Source organism: Symphalangus syndactylus, chromosome 8, assembly GCF_028878055.3.
Source record: "Symphalangus syndactylus isolate Jambi chromosome 8, NHGRI_mSymSyn1-v2.1_pri, whole genome shotgun sequence".
Lineage (NCBI taxonomy): Eukaryota > Metazoa > Chordata > Mammalia > Primates > Hylobatidae > Symphalangus > Symphalangus syndactylus.
The window spans coordinates 47,872,848-47,886,136 of NC_072430.2; the positions used below are offsets into that span (position 1 = coordinate 47,872,848).

At 44.4% G+C, this 13,289-nt stretch overlaps 1 protein-coding gene across 5 annotated transcripts in view; it reads left to right on the forward strand.

Moving 5' to 3' along the window:
* The first annotated feature begins 473 nt into the window (after positions 1-473).
* Positions 474-13,289, forward strand: part of DCAF5 (DDB1 and CUL4 associated factor 5) — a 108,490-nt gene continuing 95,674 nt past the window's right edge. The window contains exon 1 of one of the 5 annotated variants that reach the window (XM_055289033.1): positions 474-907. In XM_055289033.1, coding sequence (XP_055145008.1) covers positions 694-907 — 214 coding nt within the window. In that variant the 5' untranslated portion in view covers positions 474-693. Of the gene's footprint in view, positions 908-1,062; positions 1,184-13,289 lie in introns of those variants that run through there. The other 4 variants (XM_055289038.2, XM_055289032.2, XM_055289035.2 and 1 more) reach the window with 4 other exon arrangements.

Here is a 13,289-nt window from a genome sequence, read left to right on the forward strand (position 1 = left end):
CTCCCGGTTCCCCCGCCTCGGGCAGGGCCGGACTGCCCAAGGCAGAGGCCAGCAGAGGGAGGAGGACCGGAGCCCCCGCCCGCACCTTCCCCCACTCCAGCCGCATTTTCCCCGAACTCGTACGGGCGCTCGGCTCCCAGCAACAGCCGGCCCGCGGGTCCCCGCGGGAGGAAGGCGAGCCGAAGCCCGGCGGCCACTCGGATTGTTAGGCGCATTCAACTCCGCGGAGTGCAGGGCGCTGGGGTGCAGCGGGGTCTCCGCCCGACGCCACCCAGGTCCCCAGGCGGGAAGCGGCTGAACTGGGAAAGCAGCCGGCGCCCGTGGTCTCCGGGCCGGCCGCCGGCGTTCTTCCGGCCAGGCCCCCGCGGGGGGGAGGGGCGCCGACGCCGCGTTCTCGGGGCCCCGCAGCCGGCGGAAGGGCCGCGCATCGCGGAAGCGCGGCGGCAGCTGAGGATCAGCTGCTGGAGGAGGCGGAGAGGCAGAGGGAGGAGCCTCGGGGGGAAGGAGAGGGAGGGGACCGTCAGGAAGCCGCGAACGCCGCCGAGTGTCTGCACACCTCGCTCTGCCTGCCATGGCTGGTTAAAGAACCATCCGGATCGCAGCGCGGGGGGAGGGCCGGGTGGGGGGAGCAGCGGCCGCGCGTGAGGCCGAGGGAGGGGCGGCGGCGCGAGCGGCGGCGGCGGCGGTTCCAGCATGAAGAGGAGAGCTGGCCTGGGGGGCAGCATGAGGTCAGTGGTGGGCTTCTTGTCCCAGCGGGGCTTGCATGGGGACCCCCTGCTCACTCAGGACTTTCAGAGGAGACGCCTGCGGGGCTGCAGAAACCTCTACAAGAAGGACCTCCTCGGCCACTTCGGCTGTGTCAATGCCATTGAATTCTCCAACAATGGAGGCCAGTGGCTGGTCTCAGGTAAATCAACCCCCTTCCCCTCCCCGCGCCTACCCGCACCCTCCCAGCCTCCCCCTCTCGCTCTCCCCCGTCACCCTCCTCCTGCCCTCTGTCCCCACCCCCTCCCTTTCTCTACCCCCTTCTGCGGTGGGAAGGTTTGGTGTCAAATTAAAACCATTGCAGGGGGAGGGGAAGGAGAGGATGTCTTCTATAAAAAAGACCTAAAATGGTTGACAGCTCCTTAATTCGCTTTATCCCAAGTGCAAAGTGATCTCTCCTGATGCCTGCCCTGAAAGTGTAGGTCGGGGAGGGGGGGCGAGGTTACCGCTCGACAAAGTTTGACGGCAAACTCTTCCTCCGCGTACTTTAAAAGGTGCTGGGGGCATTTTGGAGATGTGGAGGGGGAGGAGGCCGAGGAGCGCCGGAGGCAAGGGGGAGCTGGAGCCCCCGTCGCCGGCGTTAAGGAAAAGGGGGGGTCTTGGGGCTGGGAAGCGGGCGGTGACAGACCCGGACGCCGAGGGACCTGGGGCTGCGACCCGGCGGCTGGCGGGGTCTGCAGAGGGGAAGTGACTGGGGCGGTAGGGTCGCTGTGGGCCGCCCCCCTCGGCGCTCTTAGAGGCCCAGCACCATCGCCTTTCGTTCGGTTGTGGCCTCTTCTGCGTCTTGTTTTTAATACGGTTTCGAGAGTGGCGAGGGCTGTGGAGGCTAAAGGGCACCAGCCTGAACTTGAATGCGCAACTTGCGAGGCAGGGGGTAGGGTGGGGGACCCCCGGGAGACTTCTTGGCGGGAGCCCGGCGCCCCGCACCCCGTTTCCCGCGGCCGCTGTTGCAAGTGGTCTCTGCTTCTCCTCCCTCTCGCCCAGACGGGCCTGGTTGCCCCCGGGCTCTCCCTCTGGTTTGGGGAAAGTGGCGAAATCGAGGCCGGGGCTCCGGCCGGGCGGTGTAGGCCTCGCTCTCCCGGGGCTCCTAGCGACAGGCAGCTGAATCGATAGCCTATTGCTCCCGGGGAGGCCCGGGCCCCGCGGGCCGCGGCTACGGCTGCCCCCGGGGAGGTGCGCCTGCTGCCGGTGGGGGGCGCTCGCCGCCGTCGTCCCCTCCTCCCTGAGGTCGCGGGCCCAGGGCAGGGGCGGGTGGGAATGGGCCTACGTGAGGGCTAGGGGGCGGCTCCCCGAAACCTGGCTCAGGGGAGGCGGGTGAAGACGGCTGATTGGGCGTTTCTGCTTGGCTGCTGCCCTCTTCTGTCTCTTTTCCTATATTGGGAGGGATGTAGGGGGAACCCAGCGCTGGACGTGGCGCTTAGCTTCACCCAGGTCCGTCCCCGAATGGCTTTCTAATTTGTGTCAGTGAGCAGCTCGCCAGAAACTTCTGGGATCTTGGCAAAGCATCCGTCTTCGCGAGTAACCGTCGGAAGTGACATGGGACGTACAGTCCAATTTGGGGGTAGCAAAGAGAAGGCTCTTCTGTGATCATTTTATGATAAACCTGGGGTCTGTCCAGAACTGACTTGACTTTTGTACCCCAGATCGTTTTCTCTTTGCCTAGGTAGATTTTGGCCCTAGATCATCCTCTGAAGAAACTTGATCTTTCAGACAAAAGCCTCCTTCCCCCACAGCACCATATAAAATTTTATCAAATAAATTTGAAGAGCAAAAATGGGGGAAGACCTCTTCTTTATAGACCTAGCTCCCAGTTTCCCTGCTGTTGTTTTTTATGTATTCATAAAACTCCTGATGTATTCCAACAGAGAAGTTCCCAGACACAAGTAAACTTTACCTACCGAGTGAGGGAATTTGGGGGTACTCTTTTAGAGATAACTGAACTAATCATGTTAACGGAATTGTAAGTAGTCACACATTGCCCAGCTTGACACACCTTTATTTACATATTTATTTGAGACAGGGTATCACTCTGTTGCCCAGGCTGGAGTGCAGTGGGCTATCACTGCTCACTGCAGCCTTGATCTCCAAGGCTCAAGCTAACCTCCCACCTCAGCCTCCCAAGTAGCTGGAAATACAGCAGGTGCCATCACGCCCGGCTAATTTAAACTTTTTTTTTTTTTTTTTGTAGAGGTGGAGTCTCCCTATGTTGCCCAGGCTAGTCTTGAACTCTTGGCCTCAAGTAATCCTCCTGCCTCATCCCATAAAGTGCTGAGATTACAAGCATAAGCCACCATGCCTAGCTCACACTTTTAAAAAAATAACAAATTTATTGAGATATTTTCCATGCCACATAATTTATCTATTTGAAGTTACATTTTAAAAAGCACTAAAAAGTTCCCTCCGTTCTCTACCAGTTATTACTACTTTTATCCTTGGGCAGGACGCTCCCCTGTATCTTAAATGAACTCTATTTTCCCTAGTCTTGGCCAGGTCATTTCCTTTATCTTAATTTTAGCCTGTGAAAAAGGAGGGTCATTTCCACAGAGGAGGCTCTGGCAGACCTTTTGATTCTAGGTATTTATTTCCTTACTTTTCTAGGCTTGTGTTGCCCATCTCCCTCAGTACTTCCTGGGTTCCAGCCTTCTTTGCCCCTTGCTCCTCCTCCTTCCCCCCATACTCCCTCTAGCTCAGTTCTTCCTGTTTCCTTTTTATCTACTCCTGTTCCTGTTCTTAGTCCTATCAGCAGGCTATTCCACAGCTCCTCCAGTTTGGCTAAGATACACCTAGCTTTTCCTATTTGTTCCTTGAACATAGAATTTTGGTTTAAAGCCTTTTTAGCTATTTACCTTCCATTATGAGTATACAGCTGTGTTACCAGAAAGTTCCTCCTGTTTGCTTCAGATAAGGAAGCCCCCTTTGGGAGTCCTAATATACCTTAACTTGTTAAAGCTAATTAAATTTTGTTCTGGGAAGTCCTTCAATAATTTTCCCAAGTTTAAAACTAGTGTCACGTTTATATTTTTTTCTTATCTATCTTTGTCTCTCATTAGCAGTCAACACCTGAGGTGGGGAGCACAGTATTCTGAGGCTAATGCTGTGTATCCCCAATGTTGTAATGTGGTGGGATGCCAGACGCTGGAGTGGTAATGAGATTACTTTTATGCGTTTTGTTGTTCTTGTGTCTTGTCTGGATTGGAAAGCCCTTAGAGAACTGTGATTAAAATGATAGATTGTTCATAGTTTGTTCATTGTTTTCATTTCATAATTGTTTGGGCAGGCTCACATTTCTGGTAACTGACACATAGTACTTGATAGAATTAACTTAGACCCAGGGCAGAAATAATATTTGCATGATTCCTGTGGCTGGGTAAAGTACTATTAGTTACTAATACATCACGTTTGTGTTCCAACAGCTATCCCCTTTTCCAGGGCGCAGTGAGGCCAGCAGATATTGAGTAAACCAGAGAAAATCAGGAAGGAGAAAAGGTGCTGTGCTTGGAAGTGAAATTATGACAGCAACAAGTCGAGAAATGGTTATTTGACACGTTAAGATACTTTAACCTAAAAAGTACTTGATTTTTCTTGTTTATGACCAGAAAAGGGCATCGCTGTGATACTATGTTAGGCAGTGTGGTATAGCAGATATGTGGTTAACATCATTGTTGTGTCATTTGTTTAATCTGTGACCTTAGTCAAGTTACGAAGCCTCTCTGAATGTGTTTTCTGAGGTATACAGTTGGAATATCGGCACCTACCTGAGGGGCTTGTTGTGAGAACTATGTTAGTCGAAGTATAGGTTGGGTGCTGAACAGAGCACCAGGCCTTTCAGAGAAAATACTGAGTTTGTTTTCTTTCTCTTTTGTATTCATAACACATGATGTCATTAATAACAGACATTTGTTCTTACAGTATTGGTAATAGACCAGTGCAGATTAGGCAGACATGATAGTTTTGTGACTTTTTGATGTGGAATGTGGAGGCACAATGTGGCGTGGAAAGTGCTTGGGATTTGATGTCATGTGATTTGAGTTGGAGGCTTACTTAAAATCACAAAGTGTTTGATTTTAGGTAAGTCCCTTCACTACTCATCTGTAAAATGAGGATAACAGATTGCACTCACTGGTGGATGAATGGGGGTAGTGAATGGTCAATGAAATGTTATATGTGAAGGTGCTTTATGAACTTGGTTTTGAGTGAACATTACTTTTTTGGGGGGCAATGGGGGGGATGGAGTCTTGCTCTGTCGCCCAGGCTGGAGTACAGTGGCGCGATCTTGGCTCACTGCAACCTCTGCCTCCTGGGTTCAAGCAAGTCTCCTGCCTCAGCCTCCTGAGTAGCTGGGATTACATGTGCGTGCCTCCACACCCGGCTAATTTTTGTATTTTTAGTAGAAACGGGGTTTCACTATGTTGGCCAGGCTGCTCTCGATCTCCTGACCTCGTGATTCGCCCACCTCAGCCTCCCAAAGTCCTGGGATTACAGGTCTGAGCCACCCCACCCAGCCTGTGAACATTACTTTTTATAAAGACTAACTTATACTTGATGATTGTAGTCTCTTCTTAAAATATTTATGTGTGTTAGTCCTTTGAGGGATGGGGAACAACATTGTATGTTGAAGTGCCACTTACAAGAGATCCTAACATCAATGAGATTACAGCAGTATGCATATTTAGGGGATATCCTGGGTTTACCTTTTAGGTCTTTGGTTGCATCTAGTACTCTAAATTGCTCTCATTGCCTCCTCTTATGCTTTTCCTTTTTCTTAGAATGGGGTCCTTTATATGTTTGTTTAAAGGTTTTTTTTTTTTTTTTTTTTTTGCGAAGAAAATGAACATCTTTTAGGGCTCTGATTGGATGACCAATCAGAATGTATCTCTATGTGCATTTGACTTGGATTGTTACTCTGCCTTTTTATATGTTGTAAAGGGTTTGTGCAAGTCATCTTAGCAGTAAACAAAAACAAAGATTTGGCTCTTCGGAATGAGAGTGGCTATAATATTATTTCCCCTGAATCGAGGTTTAAGACATTGGAACTTATAGAGCTAGCAGAATAACCCGTAAGTATGAAGTTTTGAGTTACAGTGAGAGATTATTATCTTTTGTGTGTGCTTATGACTAAATATAGGAAAAGTACCTTCAGAAGTTTTTCAAATAGCATGAGCAACTGTGATGTTTCAAAGTATTAATTATGCAGGAGTTGTGAATGGGGAGAGTCATTTAGTTGCTTGGTCATAATACTTATAAATGGGGATAACTATTTAGCCTGTTTCTAGTTCAAATGGGTCTCTGACCATATTGATCATTATAAGGATCCATAATATATAGAGAGAGATTGTAGAGTATGAACTCTGAAGTCAGACTGCCTGGGGTGAACACCAACCCAGCTGCTTGGTACCTGGGTTGCCTTTGACAGGTCACTTATCCTTTCTTGTCTGTTTCCTCACCCATGTAATAAGGATAATAATACCCTACAGGGTTGCGGTAAGGATTGAATGAAATAACATTTGTAAAGTTCTTAGCACAAGGGCCTAACCCATGCTGTTGCTACTGCTGCTGCAACTGTTGTTGTTTCCCTTGAATGTCACAAAAGGCTTTTAGGAGATTGATACCTTCAACATCTAACATATACTGCACATGGCACAGTACACCATGAACAACTGAGAAAGATCTCCATGAGGTGAACTGTTCAAAATACTTTGTGAATAAGCTTAACCAGTACTATCATCAAAGAGTATTTTTAAGCATTGAATAATAGCTGTGATTACACTTATATGCTTAATTTGAACTTATTGATTAATGGTCATTTCCTGTTTCCCAGTCACTAGTTTATATCACGTTTTATGAAATCAGTTTTTTGTAGATAAATTAGTCTAAAAGCACATTATCTGCAGGTAAGGCGTTTGGCTTTAGCCAGTTAAATAAAGCCTGACTTTATTAAAGCTGTTCATTTAATTAGAATGAATTTCTTGGTTCGGTAGTTACTTATCAGGAGAAATATGGCCAGTAGTAGAGCAGGTTTCTGACTTTGAAAAGCTTTCATAGTATAGACATTTTAACAAGGTAATTGAGGAATCAATTTTCAAATTTTCTTCTGGCCTTTTCTGTTTACTGATAATTCATTGCTGTGAAGGTATTTTATTATTTGGTCTATTTATTAGTTCAACAAATAGTTTTTGAGTGCATACTATTTGTAAAACAGGAGCTATGAGAACAGGGACGTTGAATCAGATATAAATTATGTTTTCAAAAAGCTGATGTTTTAGGAGTGTTCAGTTCTCATTTGTAACATTTCATGACCTTTTAAAATATATCCCCTCTACCTTATGATACTTTTTTTTTTTTTTTTTTTTGAAACGGAGTCTCGCTCTGTCGCCCAGGCTGGAGTGCAGTGGCGCAATCTCGGCTCACTGCAAGCTCCGCCTCCCGGGTTCACGCCATTCTCCTGCCTCAGCCTCTCCGAGTAGCTGGGACTACAGGCGCCCGCCACCACGCCCGGCTAATTTTTTGTATTTTTAGTAGAGACGGGGTTTCACCGTGGTCTCGATCTCCTGACCTCGTGATTCGCCCGCCTCGGCCTCCCAAAGTGCTGGGATTACAAGCGTGAGCCACCGCGCCCGGCCTACCTTATGATACTTTAATAGATTTTTTTTTCCTCTGGTTTGCTGTACTTAATACAGCAAAAATGTTCTTGCCTGTGAGATTTGGTGGGAAAGAAAGAAGGCCTGTAGAGATGACCGTGAGGAACTTTGCTATGATAAATTATAAAGATCATAAGGACAAAGTAATATGAATATTTATAGATACACATTATTTGTCCTACTTGTTCTTTAGTCAGCTAATTGATACCTATCAAAGGTTGGCAAATTTAGATTTATGCTTGGGTGTGTCACTTCTACTTTAAAATAACCTAGCGAGGTTTAGCTGATGATCATTAGTCACATTAGACATTGTTACTAACAGATCAAAAAGTTGTCCTTGTGCTCAGTATTGTTCAAAGGATCATTTTTAATTTGATTTATGCCAATGTGTTTTTGATTGCTAAGATTTCCTAAAGAGAGCAATAGTCCTCAGTTATGTATTCTGGCCACCACATTGAAAGGAAGTGTCAGCCCAGGTACAAGCCTGTGCTTATTCACTGATTGTTGATGGATTTGGTTGTAAAGTACAGTTGGAGTCATTTAGATCAGGGAAACTTTATTGACTAGTAAAACTTGTCACACAAATGCATACTGCTCCCTGAATTCCAAGTTAAGAAGTAGGTGCATTTATTTTCTCATGCATTGATCAAGGCAAAGAGAGCATAAGTTTATAAGAGCACTTCCATTGCTAATAAACATGGCACTTAATTTTAATCTCTGTTTTCTTTTTATGGTCTTAAGAAAGAAGAAACTAATTGCTTTTCTTATTTTAGTCTGAATTTAGATACTCAAGGGTGGAATGAAAGTCTTTTAAAGTTAAAGGAAATAAAATCCTAATTCAGATGAAGATTACCTAAGAAGGAATCAGTTCTGTTTTCAATTTTTGTTGCCTCATATATTTAAAAAATATTCTTATAAAATAACTGAATATTAATTTGAATTAACCCTTACATTATTGTGGGAATATGAAATTCTATTTCTTTTCTACTCAGTTCCCTGTCCTTTAAATTTTTTGATTTTCTTATGTTGCTATAGTATGGGAAATTAAAAAAATTTTTTTTATTTTCAGTTATAAAAATTAGGTTACCATTTGCCAAAGTTTGGGTATGTTAGATGAATTTAGATAATCTTTGAGTGAATATTTAAAGTTGAGTAGTTAATTTATCTTTAGACACATTAGAAAAATTAACATGAATAAAATATTTTTAATGATTTTATTACTTAAGGTGAGGTTAAATTTTTAAGTAAATTAAGGCCAGGTGCAGTAGCTCACACCTATAATCCCAGCACTTTGGGAGGCAGAGGCAGGAGGATCACTTGAGCCTAGGAGTTTGAGATCAGCCTGGTCAACATAGCGTGACCCTATCTCTACCAAAAATTTAAAAACTAGCTGGGTATGGTGGCGTGCACCTTTAGTCCCAGCTACGCAGGAGGCCGAGGTGGGAGGATTGCTTGAGCCTGGAAGGTCAAGGCTGCAGTGAGCCATCATCATGCAAATCAATTTAAAGAAAAACAATAAAGGTGTTATGTGGATATGGCAAAAATGAAAAGATGATCAAGATTGAAGCTTGTGAAGTACTGCATTAGGTAACCCTTTTATATCTTCTCTTTTCTGCATGGGATGGGAGAAATGGAAGGATTTTCATTTTATGGGAAAGGGAGCTGAGATCTAGACAGGTGACTTGCCCTGAGCTGTCTGCATTGTCTCTGGCTGTCAGGACTCTAAGTAGGACTCATTGCTCCCAGGCAGGTGCTGTTTCTCTCTTTTCCCTTTGTAGACAGGTCACATTTTCTGGATCTGTCCTAAAGAATTGAAAGCTGAATGTTAGCAGTTTCTGGAGCACATGTACAACTCTGGTTGCTTCTCTTAAATGATAAATTATATCTCTGTTTTGCTGTAAATAAGGTTAACTTGTTTTACTTAAGTATGTTTATTTATTCATTAAAATATTTATTGAGTACCCATTTTGTGCCTCTTTAATCTTTTTTTTTTTTTTTTTTAAACGGAGTGTTGCTCTGTCGCCCAGGCTGGAGTGCAGTGGCGTGGTGCGATCTCGGCTCACTGCAAGCTCCACCTCCCAGGTTCATGCCATTCTGCTGCCTCAGCCTCCCGAGTAGCTGGGACTACAGGCACCCACCACCACGCCCAGCTAGTTTTTTGTATTTTTAGTAGAGACGGGGTTTCACCGTGTTAGCCAGGATGGTCTCGATGTCCTGACCTTGTGATCCACCCGCCTAGGCCTCCCAAAGTGCTGGGATTACAGGCGTGAGCCACCGCGCCTGGCCTTGTGCCCCTTTAATCTTAATAACAATGAAAATTATCATTTAACTTTTTTTTAATCTTGTAACATATGCCAGGCCTTTTTGCTAAGCACTTTACGTGTCTTATTTGCCACTTGGAAAATAGCCAGTGTTACCTATAGTGTAGAAAGGCAAGGAGGTTTGTAGTGTAGAGAGGCAAGGAGATTTGAAGGTTTTGTATTAATTGTCATAAGTGAGTGCTAAAGAATCAAGGAAGGACATTAATAAATTACTACTGAGAGTTCTATAATCCAGAGAACAGGCAATGCATTGGTGGAAAAATAGATACTAGAATTCATTATTTGTGGTTAAAATGAAGTGAAATATGGCCGGTCCGAATGCAGTGGTGTTTACAACTAATTGATCACAACCAGTTACAGATTTCTTTGTTCCTTCTCCACTCCTATTGCTTCACTTGACTAGTCATAAGAAAATAAAGTGAAAAGTAATTCTAGGGGTGAAAAAAGATTTTTTTATTACCATGATCCATTACTTTATAGAAAATTTGGTTCCAATAACTGCTTTTCAAGTTTTTGTTCTTTTCAGTTTTAGTACTTATTAGTCGCCACTGCCATTATAATATAAGCTTCCCAAAATGTAACTCTCATTGTTTCACATCTCCTACTGATCTGCAGCACTCCCCAGTGCCTACCAAATTAAGAAGGAATGCCTCGCCCAATGCTCACCTGAGACATTGCTGTTTGAAAAAAAAAAAAAAAAAAGTTTAACAGATTTTTTAAATAGGTAATATTTGATGTCATTTATTTATCAAATATTATTTGGGGGCATTTCATGTGCCAGGCATATGTAACACTTAAAATAATCTTTTGTAAGTTAGGGTAGTATTATTTTCCTTATATTACATATGAGGGAACTGAGGCTTACAGAAGTTAGGTAACTTACGAAAGCTCCCATGGTTTATGGTGGAGCTAGATTTCCAGGCTGGGTCTGGATGTTTTCTGAGACATGCTAACTGCTTTGCAATTTTTACCATGTTATATGCATTTTTAAAGGATCTGATTTTTTCTCCTTCATTCTCCTCTCTTGATGCTATCACTCATATTTTGCTATCTGCAGTTTTTCACTTTTATATGTAAGTGGAGGAAGATGGGTGGGATTGCGAAGACGGGAGTGGGCTTGGAGCCAGTAAGCAGGGTTCTCATCACAGCCACAGTACTTACTTCTCAAGCAGATGTCTCTTGGTGCTAGCACTCACCTCACCTAGATTCTGATGTTTACAGTTATCTAAAGTCTTCTTCCTCACACTCTGTGTATTCCATATATAAACCATGTGACTAACTCCCACTGGGTTTAACTCCCTACTTTAGTCTAATTAGGAGTAGGTATACTCTAGTTATCAAGTTGGTTTCTCTTGTCTATTAGCCCAATTAAAAGTAAAAACAATATATGTGTATTTACTGAACCTGTAATTTGAGTTTAATATCTGCCCAAGTCATGCTGAACGATTACCTTTGGCTGAATTTCAGTCAACAAATAGGTGTCTTTCCTTATACAGTTATACATGGGGAGAAAATACCTGTCTGGGCCACAGATGAATACTGTGCTTCAGAATAAAGTGCTTTTTGGAAGAAAGCGTAAACCTAGTATGGGCTGATTTGCCCAGAGAGCGCTAGTAAGTAATTTGGAAGCACTTTTTCACACACACAGTATCATAAAGGGAGGTGTAACTGCTAGGCCAGATGATAAGCCTGTTTAATCCTTAATGAGCTTGAAGCATAGTGTTCTTGTAAGTAAAATTTACTTCTGTCACCACAACCTTACTCTGCTTCTGTGGAAGAGAAGGCATTTCACTTTCATGGTCATTCACTGAATGGGTAAAAAGGAAGGTTGCTCCATTGGTTCCGGTCTTGGACTCAGTTTGCTCTTCCTATCAGTTTTCTTAAATCAGAGATTTAGGGAAAGACTTGACAATAGTAGTTTGTCACTTTAGTTACCTCATCTTCCCATGCCTTCATGTTCACTTTCCCTGCCACTTTATTCATTCCTTGCAGTCTTGAATACCAGAGATTTTTTCTTTTCTTTTTTTTCTTTTTTTTTATGAGACAGAGTCATGCTCTGTTGCTCAGACCAGAGTGCAGGGGCAGTTACGGCTCACTGTAGCTGCGACCTTCCATGCTCAAGTGATCTTCCCACCTCAGCCTCCCGAGTAGCTGGGACTGCTGACATGCACCATCGTGCCCAACTAATTTTTTAATTTTTTTTTTTTTTTGTAGAGACAGGGTCTCACTATGTTGCCCAGGCTGGTCTTGAACTACTGGGCCCAAGTGATCCTCTCACCTTGGCCTTCCAAGGTGCTGGGATTATAGATGTGAGCCACCATGCCTGGCCAGAATACCAGAAATTCTATCATATACCTCTCGGGATACAGAGTTGATAATTCATAGATCAAGTCCATGTGCTCTAGTACTGTTTTTCTATTAGGGCCAATTTAAAAAATGAAAGTTATATTCCAGAGGGCTGAGATTATGTAGGAGTCATTGAGGAAATGGCATCTGAGGAAATGGACAGGTTTATAATGGATCCACATAGCAGAGATAATGTTGGCAGGAGGACTGATTCCCGTATTCCCTTCTGCCTCTGCTGGGGCTTCTGCTAGTTGATAAGATGAGGCAAGATTACCTAATAAGGTTCATTAGGTAACTCTATGTCCCCTGCCTGCCTTGTTGATTGTTGGGATCCTTTGTAACCAAGCTGATCATATATCCTGATTTACTTGGGACCATCTGAAGCTCCCCCATTGTCCCAGTGTAATTATTAGTGTTCCTTTCATTCTTAAAAAGGTCATAGTTTAGGGAAGGGGAACATCACACACTGGGCCTGTTGTGGGGTGGTGGGACGGGGGAGGGATAGCATTAGGAGATATACCTAATGTAAATGACGAGTTAATGGGTGCAGCACACCAACATGGCACTTGTATACATATGTAACAAACCTGCACGTTGTGCACATGTACCCTAGAACTTAAAGTATAATAATAAAAGAAAAAGAAAAAAAAAGGTCCCAGTTTAAAGGATAAGTTATATGGTCACCTACTTAATAATCATTAAACTGTCTGGTATGCAAGTAAAACCAAAGCCCCAGTCTCTTAGCTCCTCACATTCACCATGGGATGCCTCTAGTAGAAAAGCCTTTAAGCATCCATTCTCCCTACTTCAGGTCTTTCAGCTGCCACTTTTTTTTTTTTTTTTTTTTTTTTTTAATTTGAGATGGAGTCTTGCTCTGTGGCCCAGGCTGGAGTGCAGTGGCGTGATCTCAGCTCACTGCAACATTCACCTCCTGGGTTCAAGCAATTCTCCTGCCTCAGCCTGTAATCCTGTTGGGATTACAGGTGCCCGCCACCACGCCTGGCTAATTTTTGTACTTTTAGTAAAGACAAGGTTTCACCATGTTGGCCAGGCTGGGCTTGAACTCCTGACAGAGTTCAGTCCCTAGACGGGGGTGATCTGCCCGCCTCGGCCTCCCAAAGTTCTGGGATTACAGGTGTGAGCCACTGCTCCTGGCCTCCGCTGCCACTTTTAAGGTACCAGATAGAGGCTGAGAAGCAGAGTGGTTAGTCACTTGCCT